Source organism: Solanum stenotomum, chromosome 10 (genome assembly GCF_019186545.1).
Source record: "Solanum stenotomum isolate F172 chromosome 10, ASM1918654v1, whole genome shotgun sequence".
Taxonomy (NCBI): Eukaryota; Viridiplantae; Streptophyta; class Magnoliopsida; order Solanales; family Solanaceae; genus Solanum; species Solanum stenotomum.
In genome coordinates this window covers 44,979,449-44,993,662 of record NC_064291.1, presented here as the reverse complement: position 1 = coordinate 44,993,662, position 14,214 = coordinate 44,979,449, and the positions used below count along the sequence as shown (strand labels likewise).

General features: G+C 30.6%; 2 protein-coding genes across 2 annotated transcripts; one reads left to right on the top strand and one right to left on the bottom strand.

Annotated features, from left to right (window-relative positions):
• Window positions 1-3,058: 3,058 nt before the first annotated feature.
• Window positions 3,059-6,132, bottom strand: LOC125842288 (ubiquitin C-terminal hydrolase 22). The gene is made up of 3 exons (XM_049521563.1): window positions 5,081-6,132; window positions 4,495-4,613; window positions 3,059-4,192 (listed from the first exon to the last, which is right to left on the bottom strand). Exons 1-3 carry the CDS (start codon window positions 5,845-5,847, stop codon window positions 3,429-3,431), a joined length of 1,650 nt encoding a protein of 549 aa, XP_049377520.1. The 5' UTR covers window positions 5,848-6,132; the 3' UTR covers window positions 3,059-3,428.
• A 2,910-nt stretch (window positions 6,133-9,042) lies between these two features.
• Window positions 9,043-13,962, top strand: LOC125842061 (probable phospholipid hydroperoxide glutathione peroxidase). The gene is made up of 6 exons (XM_049521259.1): window positions 9,043-9,384; window positions 9,925-9,998; window positions 10,207-10,271; window positions 10,380-10,507; window positions 12,258-12,419; window positions 13,777-13,962. The coding sequence occupies exons 1-6, from the start codon at window positions 9,100-9,102 to the stop codon at window positions 13,813-13,815; spliced, it is 753 nt and encodes a 250-aa protein (XP_049377216.1). The 5' UTR covers window positions 9,043-9,099; the 3' UTR covers window positions 13,816-13,962.
• The last annotated feature ends 252 nt before the right edge of the window (window positions 13,963-14,214 follow it).

Here is a 14,214-nt window from a genome sequence, read left to right as displayed (position 1 = left end):
CCCCGAGGCCCCCCCACCCCGGCCTCGGGGCACCGTCGTTCCCTCAGACCTCTTCCCCCCTGCCTCGAGGCACCATCGTCCCCCGAGCTGGTTTGCTAAAGCTAAATGTGTAGAGAGGCAGGTCAACTCCATAAATGTTTTCTCTAGTGTTATTCAATATGTATCGAGTAATTGAGATGATAAAGATTATCTTAACCTCAGCAGCAAATGAAAAAGGTGGATCTAACAAAAGATCCAAATGGGTTCATTTGAAGTCAAGATTTAATGCAACTTTATTCATATTCTAGATGTTTTCTATAGGTTTTGCCTGTCATTTCATAAGGAAGAAGGTCAAGGTTTGTGTTACTAGTAGACTATAAATTCACAGAAAGGAGCAACTGACCATCTTGAGGATTACTAAGCATGGTGTGGAAGAAACGAGAGCGGAATAAGGGCGGTGAGCAATGTGATAAGGCATATAGCTGTGGTGTGATGTAAGAAATAGTTTCTGAGCTTAATTAAGTTAATTGGTCGGCTAGAAGTTGGCTTGTTGATTAGCTAGTCAAGTGGCTATACTCTAATTGCAACCAGACCTAGATGATGGAATGGACCATCTTTATATCATATCCCAGTCCGTTGCAACTACTCAAGTTTCTTTCCTCTACTTTAATAGTCACTCAGTTACATCAACTCAAGATATCCAGACCATCTTTCTTTCCGTTCGCTATATACTTGGGGTTTTTTCTGCATCCACATCCCTTCCCAAGCAAATTAAAAAGATCAAGAACTGATCACATTGTTCAATTTTTGTGCTTCTCAATTTATATCGACTTATCAGATGTTTTCTAAATAGACAAAACAGAGAGAATTCAATTTCCAAATATCACAATCCCGACCCAAAAAAAAATCCCAGAAATTCCCTTGTATGAAAAACCCTCAAATCACTTCACTTGATTTTCTCAAATTTTATTTTTACTCAGTATCTTCAATCATTTTACTTATTTAATCCAAGAAGAAAACCGCCAAAAAAAAAATCACAAAACCGACCTACATTTCCCTTCCATACACAAATTTATACAAGAAACTCCATAACTAACACATACAAAAAGTAATTCATCAAACCAGTAATCAAAAAAATACACGAAGATAAAACTCAATACTCCAATTATTTTCCTACAGTAAAAAAACAAGTACACTTAATAAACAGAGACCAAAAACAGAGAAACACTCACAAGTTTGGAGGAATGAGAAATCGAGTATATGAGCAGAGACAATTATATGATTCGAGATATTAGATAGTTCCCGTTGTTTCTTGGCCGCTCCAGCATTCAATTCTCTGATGAATTGCAACCATTGCTTGTCTCTTCGCCACCGCACTCGAAACGATCAAAACTTTAAACCCTTATCAAGAAAACGAAGAAGAAGAAGAAGAAAAAGCAGTTGCTTGAAATAGACGTTAGGAGCGGACAAGGGTTTGAATTAATACACTTCAAACTTTTGTGAATGAATTTCACAAGACGTTTTTCAAGAATTTTTTCAAACTTGAAATAGATGGAATAATATATTACTATGTTAATTTGTCTTATGTTCAAATCTACACTTCACAAATTTTTTAAAGATTTTGAGATTTTATTTTTCTTAGAATAATTTTAAAAAATGAAATTCTATGTTTCTCCATCATTTATATTTTATTCTTGGAGTTAATTTCCATCAATTGCATATTAAAATTACTTTTATTACATAAAATGCCCGTTGAGAGAGAAGAAAATCTAAGACCTGTTTAATATTTTTTTGAGAAAAATAGAAGTAGTTGAATGATATTTTTATTCTAAAAGAAACACAAGTAATTATTATAGACAATTCTAGAAATACGAGTGAGCACAAATAACTCTTTAATTGAAAAACAAAACTTATTTTTTCAAATAGAAGTAATTCTCCCTTAATCTCAATATATATGATATACTTTAATGTCAATCGCGAAGCCAAACTTGGATACAAAGTCAAAGGGGTTGGCGGATTCTTGAGTCACAGAGGAAGGCTGTATCATTCTTGAAATTTGGGAGAAACAATATTTTAAAATCAGTGCTTGGAAATTGTTTCTCTCTTTTGTGGGGTTTTTTCCTACAAATCTTATATATAACCTGAAAAGTTGACAATTGAGAGGGTGATTGGTGAGAAATGTAATATCCTGAAAATTTCTCTTTAGATAGAGTAACAAAAGCGACGAATTTATATGCTAATTTTGATTATGTGAATTCATGGTCTCTTGTAAATTTAAATATTCTATAAAATTAGTAAATTATATGCTAATCAAGGCTTAAGCCTAAATGATGTCGTTTACTTGTCTCAATATACTAAAGCAATAAGATAGAATTTAATTATTTTTATAAAGTAATATTTTTGTTCATCTTTACTCATTCATGTTTGACTCGGTATACTCCTTAACAAATAATAATAAAATGATTATTTATTATACTACCCATAATTATTATATGTAATCTAAGAATTGAAAATAAACAGTTTTTAATGATAAGAAAATAGATATAAAATAGTAAATTATATTTTTTAAATTGAATAAGTAGAAATATACATATATTTTTTTATAGTATTTTGGACATTCTTCCACTTTCGAAAAAAAGAAAAAAGTCATGTTCACACGTTTTGAAAACATATCCAATGACAAAATTAATATTTAAATGGAGCTTCCGTTCCATATTAATCTATGGATATAGCTATTTATCAATTAAGTAACATCTTTTAACGTCCTCTCCCTCCCGACAAACACACAACTCTATAAATTCTTATGAGCTCACTCGAAAACCATTTCATGCTTCTAATATTCTAATCCAATTAATCGCGCAGATCTTTGGGGTTGCTTTCTTAATAATCGTTACATTTCTTCATATTGGTTTAATACCAGTAACCGATTTATGAATAAGGACATCTCCTCTAGTGCATAGGAAAAACAGATTGATAACTTTCGCTACCATAAAAAGTCTTTGACATTTACCAAAAATCAAGTTACATGTTATAAGTTATGACACAAATCTCAAACAAACAACAGGAAATGAGATCATTAGAAGTCAATAATGAACAGTATAAGAATCTTGAAAAGATGAGAAAGGGACCAAACAAAAGATGCCCCTGACATTGTTAATGTCAAGTTACTGTACATTCATAAGGCTCCTGCTAAAGGCCTTAAAAGGAAAACTAATGTTGGTTCCATCTTTATAAGAACTCTCACAAGTTAACAACTTTCTATCTCGAAATCCAAATTTTGAGTGTCATATTATCATATAATTTCCAGTATCATCCCTCTAACGGGAATGCCTTGGCTGGTGGAGAGTCCCCTAGACTTACCATCATACTTCATGGCCCCCAATACAACTACCTGGCTGGACAGAATATGCAGAAGACATTTCCAAGTCCAGCGCACAAACATTGAAGTTCTAGCAGCAACCAGTTATCGGAACAAAGGTGTCTGCTCGCAGTGACATTGGCTGGCAGCTAAAATCTTCACAACTCTTGTGGTAGAGCATCTTTTGTACATAGTATATCAGATAGCACTGTGAGGCCCTAACTACTTCTTCGTCGACTTCAGTTATCCAGGCATCGTCACATTTGTACCATTGGTTTCTCAAATGCAAATACGTCACATAGTGACCAGATTCTAACATTCCTGAATGTGTGACCACTGCAAAAATTTCAAATTCTGTAGAAACATCTGATTCATCACTGTCAAACGAAAAGATTCTGTTCCCGTATCTTTTTCTTACAATTGAAGATGATAAATATGGTTTCATGTCCAAAGACAAAGGAAATTGCACGTGGCAATCGATCTTTCTGGACATTTTTCTGGTGGGAGAATGTTCAAATCGTTTTATATGAAAGCAGAGCACAAGAGGGAGCTTTTTGATGGACATTTGTTTCAAAGAGTCTTGCTTTTCATGACAATTTTCACAGTACAATTTCTGATCGGATCCCAATTTTTCTGGTCTTGTAAAGAGGTCCAAGCAACCTACAAGAGATTCATTTGGCTTACTGGACTTACTAGCAAAATCCTTTCGGCTGGAGTTGCACGCACTCAAGTTAAGAGAAACGTCCATACAAGAATCATGAGTTGTTGAAGTGAAACCGCATGATGCACATGTGACATCAGATCTCAAGAGCCCGTAGAAAGCCCTATGAGCAATACACTGGCAATCTCTATTATCTGTTTAAGAAATGTTTCTTTGTAAGAGACAACAAAGAAGAGGAAGCCACAAAACTCTCGAGTTATCAAGGTCTTAATACATGAATCACCCTTTCTCTTATCAAGGAAATTGATCCCAAATGAAAGTACAGGCCGAAATTTTGAAATCGGAAATCGAGCATCTAGATAAACAAGATCTGTACTATATCTACTCACTGTGTTGTATTTCAGACACAAAGAGATGAGCCATTATCTAAGTAACAGACCCCAGAAGATGTCCTACCTATACAAGTAGTATAAGAGCCATTCTCATCAAAATATACCTTTGATTGCCAAACTTGCTTTCCCCTCTTTGTCATGGATCTTGTCTAGCATTGAAATGAAGAACTCATGAGCATCCTGCTGCTCGTAGGTAGCATGATTTTCTGAATGCTGCCACCAACTGCAAACATAAACAACAATTCAATAAAAAAGAATCACTACACTACATAGGTCTTCAACTGTCAACTCCAACCAATGTTATTTCCACGTATAAGCATCCAATCTAAGCTGACAAATGATTGATATCTTACTGGATATAGCAACTTAGAGAAAATCTCAATAGACTTATTTAGCATTATAAGAGACTTGTTACTTGCATATTGTTCGGTTTTAAAGGAAATGCATCAAATCTTGGTTATCCAAAAACTCTATGAAGAGTATGAACATATGGTTTCACAATTATACTATAATTGATGAGACAACTCTAATTTTAACTAAATGCAAGGTTTTTCAATTTGTGGGGATTGTTATCTTTTACATTTTTATAGATCCTGTTATAATCAAGTATCTAGTATCAATAATGTAAATGGCGAGGACAGATAGAAAGCCATTCGAGTTCAATCACAAAGACTACTAACAGTCACAGACCTGTAAAGAAACTGAGCTGGACTATAAGGGGTTCGATCACCAGAAAATACAGCTGAGAACATTAGATCAATGTCACAAGGCAAACACAATCGATCCGTGGACATCTTTCTGCAAATTTCTCGGTTATGCCTATCACTAAGGAAGTAATTTCTCAAAGGGGGAGCATGAAGCAACACTTGCAACACAGAATTCATGAAACAAGTATTCCCCAAATTGTTCAAACCCCTTAATCCCAAGGGAAAACACGATTTCGATTTCCGAATAAACAATCTCTTCATATTCTTTGAATCTAAATCCATCCCAAAACTCAACCTTCTCCTCTTACTCAATCTCATCTCACTCTCCTCAACCCCATTTTCTCTTCTTGAAAACCCCTTGATGTGTTTACACATCACAGCCTTATCAAAATCAGGATCATACACCTGATCACAACACACAGAGCAATAAAGCTCAGCCCTTTCCATATCTACTAAAATCTCATGTCCATCTTGAGACTGGCTATGCAAAAGAGCATGGTTTGATTCAGGTGACAAACAACAAAACACTGATGAACAGATCAAACACATGTATAATCTGCCCTGACAACCACTACAAACACTACATCTAGGTATCTCCAATTTCGACATCTCCAATGTTGTCCTACCATATGGAGTTGTCCTAAAACAATCTTGAATCAAATTGTACCCACACATACCATTTTTCACCTTGTACTCTGCAAGATGCTTGCAGGGCTTTGGATTTGTATACAAATCGTTGCTTGAGTACATACTAATCTTGAATCTTGATTAAGCGTCAAAATCAAATTTTGGTAAACACCCAAAACAAGAAAAGGATTAAAACACAAATCTTTCTTTGATCTGTGCAGAAACAATTAAACTTAAAGCTGAAATTTTTTTTAAAAAAAAATTAAAAAAATATACAAATATCACTGTAAGAATTTAAATTAATGGGTTGATCTAAAATTCCTAACAGAATTTAATAAAAAAAAAAAAAAAATTGGGGTCAGATACCAATGGAAACAGAGAGTTGTGATAGAGAGGAAGGGCATACAGGAGGCGTTTTTTTGTGTAGGAGAGAAGACCGGAAAAAGACCGACTATCATTGTATTCTCCTGTGGGGGAGAGCACGGGTGTTACTGTGCATCCCAGCGCGTGGCATGATCAAGGCCGTTAAATTGTTGTTGCACTTAGATATAACCCTAAATTGACATTTGTTTGGGTTTCTAATGAATTGATAATGTTTTTTTTTTCCAGACATGAATGATGTTTATTGACAGCAAAAGATGACGACAAAACAAAAGACATCTTCTAGTGTTATCTGGCAGTAGGGCTTTCAATTAGAAGACCAAAACATCTTTTGAAAATGTACAAATGATCCTAGGTATGCACACCTAGTTTTTATGTTATCGTGGGTGGTGTGGTACGTGTGATTGGATAAATAAGAATATCTGATAAAATTATTTTATATCATTTCAAATTAAATATGAAATAAATTTATTTAACCTATCAAATGATCCTTCAAATTTACTAGAAGAAGTTATGATCATTGGGCTCATTTTATAACTAAAATGTATGAATTTCTTTATTATTAATTGATAGATTTTTTGGAGCCGACATTTTTTTTTGTTAATTATTGTAATTTATAGTTTCTTTTTCGTCAATTTCAAACAATATATGTTTATCATATAATCCATTTTATGTGGTACCAATAGAATTTAGAGAGTCAATTAAATATTTTATATAACTTTTAAATATTTAAGCTATTAATTATTGTAATGTATAGTATTACTTATATTATTTTTGAATATAAATGTTACCTTTTTTATCCTAATTTATATGGCATTGATAGAATTGAAAGTGTCAAATAATTGTTAATTATTGTAATATGATATGTAGTACTTTTTATGTAGTTTTTACTATTTTTAAGCATACTAAGTATAGTATTACTTATATTATTTTTAAATATATTTAAATCTACTACTTATATATATTTTTTTTAGTAGATAAGTGTGAATGTGAGAGTATTTTTAAATACCAAAAATACCCTCCCTTTCACACTTATCTACTACTTATATTATATATTATATTATATACATATATGGCTCCTTTTATTTGGTGTCACGTGTATTCACTCTTCTTATATAGTAATATATATTTAAAATTTCTAATTTCTAAAACCAAAGCCATAAACATAACCCGTTGAGTAGATGAAGAAAAAGCCCATGGAGGAAAAAAAACAGTGTTGGACTTGAAATTATTTATTAGAGACTGAACCTGCTCAATTGATTATATATTATTATTAGGTATGAGTTCGGCCTCATAGGTAAAATTGTATGTGTTCCCTATTATTTATAAAATAGGGATGAACTAGACTTGATATTATTTATTTTATCTATCATGTTAAAACTTAAGGAATCGTTTGATAGTTGATTAGAATTATGTATGTACTAATTATTTCATCTTTTATCCTACGTAAGATGATACATTAAGCAATAATTTGCTAAAGTGTATAAGAATAATATTGAATAGAGTGGTATTTGTAATATATACTAGTATTGTACTACTTAATTTGTTTGTATACATAAAACTATTAACTACAATTATAGTTACAACTACATATATATACATAAAATTTTATTCATAAAAATTGACGTGTAAATAATGATGGTTAATTAGTTTAGTGTTGCGATGCTTAGATATTTATTCTAGTACTCGATCGAAAGGTTTGTTTGAAAATCTTTATAAATGAAGATGGATTATTATTGTTCCAACGTTTGCATCATCGATCTGCCAGCTTGAAACACTGTTATGAATGGGCCTAGTCAGTGTTGGCAAAGCAGCCCAACACCGGATTAAGTGGCTATGTGTGAAATTCGGATTGATAAATAGAAACTTGAGAGAACAAAATAGGTTTATGCGAATTGTGATTATGCTTAGGCAAAAATTGTGCTTCTCATCCACAATTCTCTCTTAGTCCCCTCATCTCCTTCTCCTTTAAAGTTATTGTTATTATTCGTGTTTATCATAGTGTAATTGCTCATTTACAAATGAATTAAAGCTTATTAGAGGGTGTTTGGATTGGCTTAAAAGTTGTTCAAACCTACTTATAAGTCAGTTTTTGACTTCTAGAAGTGTTTGACAAATATAAAAATAACTTAAAATAAGTTAGAAAGTGTTTGACAAGATTAAAAATAAGTTTAAAACTAAAAGTAGGCCTTCCCTACTTTTTATTTGGTTTTTAACTTAAAAGTCATTTCAGTTTGACTTTTTATTTTTAACTTAAAAACTTCTTTTTTAAGTCAATCCAAATAGACTCTTAGTTTGTTCTCTTTGTTGTTCATTGTTGAGTTGAGAAAATCACTACGTTCATTTTAGCATTTGTTACATTGTTGAGTAATTTTATCATCCCTTTTATAATCATCAATCCTATTCTTTCTTGCCTTTTCTCATTATCCTGCATCTCATTTGTTTGCTCTTTGTCTGTATTGTTGTGTTGGGAACTATTTTCATCATAATATATTCATTTTTTGGCAACACATTTTGGTTTTATGATATCACAAACTACAGTTAATTAATAATTATTTAGAAAGAAAAAAGAAAAAATGAAAAAGACGAACCTGTCGGTGGACGCAAGAATAAAAAAATATTTGGTTCTACTATGCCTGAAGTTATACTACTAGTACGTATTGTCATTTAAAGGGGAATTAAAGTACAAAATGATTCTTCCCAACACAATCTTTAAAAAATCATAAAAATTCTTTGCTTATTACGTTGAAATGGTATAAAGAAATTGTACTCCCTTTTAATTTCTACTTTGTTATCGATAACGCGTTTAGTTAGGTATATATATAAAATTTAAATCAAAATTATTAATGAATTAGGTCGAATTCATACTTTTTGAGGATCGTGAGTAAGGGAATCACTTGTACATTACGTGGTCATCATTCTATATATAAATAAAAAAAATCATTGGCTTTGTCTAAACTCAAAGAGCAAAACCAATAAAAAGAAACATCAAGAATGATGAGCTCTATGGTTCTTTCACCACCTTTGAGTGGTCTATCACATTCCAAATTAGTAACAAACTCCAACAAGTACTCTTATTCACCCTCTAAGGCTCATTGTATTTATTTTTCAAACAAGATTTCTCTTGAATCCAGCTCCAAATCATCATTTATACATGGTGATTTCACTTTTCCTTCACCAAATCTCTCAACATTTGTATCAAAATCTTCATCTTCCAATATTATCACTGCCCAAACCTCTCCACTTGGTGAACATGTCATCTATGATTTTCAAGCTAAGGTATGGTTTTCTTGTTACTTTTTTGTGTTAATAATATTTGCAGATCACTGCAACAAAAATAATTTTTAGCGACAATACATATACACATTATTAAAGAGTGTTAAAACTCTTACCAGTATTAGATAATGTAAAGATATGACACCTGAGCCTAACTCAACCACAAAAACTAGCTCATGAGGGGAGGATTGTCCAAATCCATATAAGGAGATCGTCAGTCCATTCTCCAAACCAATGTGAGACTTTTACCCACTCTAACACCACCTTCACACCCAGATCCGACTGGAGCGTGGACCGAGAGCCCAAATGGTGATGGACCTTGACCTGGGCCTAACTCAACCACAAAAGATAGGTCATGAGGAGAGGATTGCACAAATCCATATAAGGAGACCACCAGTCCATTCCCCAACCAATGTAGACTTTTACCCACTCTAACGGTCAATTGCCATTTAGAACCAATATCGCTATTAGGATTTGGGAATTTTTTCCAAATGTTATATATCTTTATAACTAAGTATTATTCTTCATCTCTTTTATATATAGGAAAAGAGAAGAGGTCTCTCACTCAGTTGCTTTAGAGAAAAAGTTGTTCTGATTGTCAATATTCCTGAGCAAGGGTATCTTCTCTTGTCTTCTCTTATGAAGTTAATCATAATTCATTTCATCACTTTCACTTTAATTTTCTTAGTTATGCTTTAAATTATATTTTTCTTTAAGAATACATTTTTTTATTTAATAAAATGTCTTCTCAAGATAAATGTATAATTTTTCAAATTCATTTCTCTTTTATTAACAATTGAAATTTTGGTTGTGTGTTGTTTTCAGTTCCATATGGACAGAGTCGCAGTATGAATTACTTCATTATCTATATGACAACTATAAATCTCAAGGTAATTAAGTACAGTAATTAAATATCATTATTTCTATACATTTTATTAACAATATTTATGTGTTTTAACCTCTTTATTAAACATAATTTACTTTAATTCTAAAATTAGGGTTTGAGATAGCTGCATTTCTCTATAATAAAAAAGAAACAGACAAGGCAGGATCTAAAAATGCACAAAAAGCACCATCAGGGGGCCAGCTACAAATTAAAGCTTCTAGGTTTCGAATATTCGATAAGGTTGGTTTTATAATTTTATTGTACGCAGCATCCTTCTATCAATTTTTTTTCATTTTAATGATTCGAACTCTAAAATTTTAATTGATGATAGAAAGATATCAAGTAATATGGCTCGAAAATGCTCTAATACCAAAACAAAGTTTTATTTGATCAACCCTTGCGTGTTGAGAATATAATTAATTAATAAAATGTGCTCTTGGTCACACACTTCTTTTCAACATGGTATTAGAGCAAGTAGAGGTCTTGAGATTGAATCTCACTGTCATCTAAATCAAAAAGAAATTCCAAGTGCTCGCCCATGAAAAAATAATCAGACCCTCATGTAAGTGAGTGTGCTGAGAATATAATTAAATAATAAAAATATATTTTCTCAAAAAGCTTAAGCTTTCAGAATGGGATATTAATATCCATATTAAATCTAAAGTATTATTATTCATTGGTATATCCCCCCTCCCCCCACCCCCCACGCCATAACCCCGCCTAAAGATTAGGTTTAACAATTGAACCTAAAGAATTTAGCATTGTATAGTCGTCTGCCCATCTCCAATTATACCCAACGATTTAATAGGAAACTCAATATTGTATTTCTTTTTAATTCTTCTCCTAAATTTATACTAGAAATATATTTCTTTTATAAAAATTAGTATAGCCATTTTCGTCTCAGATCACTGAAGGTCAAAATAAAAAGATCAAGAAAGAGAAAAATAAAAAAACAAATTTTAACTTTCTTTTTCTTCTCTGTGTTCGATGTTATTGCAACTAATTAGAAACACTTGAACACGGTTAGTTGAGGAAAATTAAAAGTTATCCAGATTTGTTTCAAATAAAAAAGTAACAAAGAATGTAGAAAACGTCTATACTACATGTGTATATCACATTGTATACTAGTGTATATTACACATAATTTTTCATTGAGATACACAGATATACAAAAGACAGATATGTTAATAGAGGCGTATCTAAGGGGGTCACCGGGTTCACATGAACCCATGGTCCCCTCCCCAGATCATAAATAGTAGTGTTATATTTTTAAAAAATATTGAAATATAGATATGTGAACCCACACTTGAAGTATCACATAATGCGATTATGACTGAGTGCACCTCTCTCAGAGGTTAGAAATTTGAATTTTTTATATTTAGCTTGTTTTATTTTTCTTTCTAAAATTAGATAACACCTCTCTAAGTGGTAAATGGTGTGTGTGTGTGTATATATATATATATATATATATATATATAAGAATTAATTTTAGACCTATAATTTTAAAATTTTAACAGCTTTCAATAGTAAAAACTTAAATGTCGAACCGATCAAATTTATATCATAGATCAACATTTTTATAACAGTGCACCCATCATCTCAAAATCCTGGATACGCCTCTGGATATGTAGTGTCATATACATGAACATGAGGATATATATATGAGAATCAGTGGGGATATACATACATTCAACTTAAATCCATCTCAAATCATATCCAAACACCGTGAAAAATAATACTGAGGCTCCTTATAATTATGATGTTCCTAACAAAGTTCAGTATCACCAATTTGTATCATTGACACAAATAAGAAGAAATCAAATCAAACTTCTCTCTTTATATATTGACGATGTGTCTAATTTCTTAACTTGAAAAAGAATTTAAAATGAGATAAATTATTTAAAATAAAGGGCGTAAGATATTATATTATTTATTTTATTTTTTCTTCTTTTGATTTTTTAAAATTGATTAATATGAATAATAATGACAGGTAAGAATTAATGGTAGAAGGGCACATCCACTATTTGTACATCTAAGGTCAAAATTTGGTATAGGAGAAGCTATCACTACTGAATTCCACAAGTTTTTAGTAGATAGAAATGGAGTACCTTACAAAAGCTTTGGATTGGACACCCCATGTAATGTGATCGAGGTATGTTTTAGTTTAATTTGTATACATTGCGATATTTTTAAAGAGAATAAATTAACATGCTTATTTTTCGAAATAGATAAATAAAAAAATTGAAACAAATTACTTAATAAGATAATCGATTAATAATAATAAATTGCTTGCAGGTTAACCATGTAAGTTATTTTACTTCTATTTAACGAATAATATTTTATTATATAAGCAAACAAAAGTATTAATTTATTTATAATTTCGTTTCACTTTTAAAATTTAAGTTAGTTAGTTAGATGAAGTTAGAAAAATCTGAATAACATTATATATTTAAGATAAAAATATTTTGTCAAATACGTAATAGTTCTAGTCATATTATTCGGTATTTTGTGTTTATTTTCACTTTACGAGTTTCAAAATAGGAAAAACAACAAAATATGGCAAACATTAATATGCTTGTCATGGAGTTCGCGTATTTGAAATCAAAACAAACAAGATTCATTCACAATTACAATAAATCAATTTAACTAAAGAAATTTATGTGAAATACTTTTACTCTTGAACAAGAACAATAGCGACAATGAAAACTTGTGTACGATGTATCCAATTTTTTTTAAAACTAATTGGAATCTAAGAGTATACACATTGACTATGTAATCATTAGTTGTCAATGTAATAATGGAAAATTTAGAATTTCAGGACACCATAAATTACCTTATTTAATGCACTATAATTCTAATTGTATCACTGTATAATTAAAATAAAATAAAAAATACACAAATACAGCTAGATATTCATATCAAATGTAGTCATTTTTAGTAAATAACATACTTATATCTATTGAACTTCAATAACCCTATAAATGTAGTCATTTATGTAAGCTGCTCTTTAATATATTAATACGCTAAGTTTTTACAAATACTTGTATCCTTGATTTATTAATACTTTAAATTTTATAAATAAAGATATCAATTTGAATTTGTACCATTAATACAGTTTTCTTATTTAGTTCATTGTAATTAAAACTGTATCAGTGTATAAATAGAAAAATAAAAAACATATACAATAATATAGCTAGAAAAAGACATAAATTATAGTCATTTTTTATAAATATCATACTTATAGCTATTGAACTTTAATAACCCTATAAATATAATTATTTTTGTAAGTTGCTGCTCTTCAAAATATTCACGTTTCAAAAGATATTTATTCTCTTTTTTAATCAAAGGCGGTTAATAAAGATTTTCAAAGAAAATACTCATACTCATAAAAAAATTCATAAAAATAAATATATATGTCATAGAGTTATAATTTATAATTAGTGTAAGATTTTCTTAATGTATGAGTAGAAATACTTAATTACTTCTAATATTTTCTTCATTAATATCAGGAAGAGGTTAAGCATTTACTCTTGGAGGATGCAGATTGACAAAGTTTAAGCATCTCACGTAGTATGGATGACACACATTATTATTTACTTTGACTTTTTGCTGTTTTCTGTTTTTTTACATACATATTTTCTAACAAAGTAATAATTTATCTCTTGGAAAATACATGTTGAAAATAGGCACAATTTATTTCTTTAAATTATTATTCCAGTGCTATTGGAATATGCTCGAAGTGTTAAATTTTAATTAGTTCCAACTCCCTTGTGTTTAATATATAAAATGTTGCGGGGTTTTATGATTATTTTAGGTGCAATAAATATTTATTCCCCTGTATTTAGTTATAAAATTTGTCCTTCAAAAAGTTAAATATATATATATATATATATATATATAAAACAACACTATGTATACTGGGCATATAACTTGCGTTTATACAATAG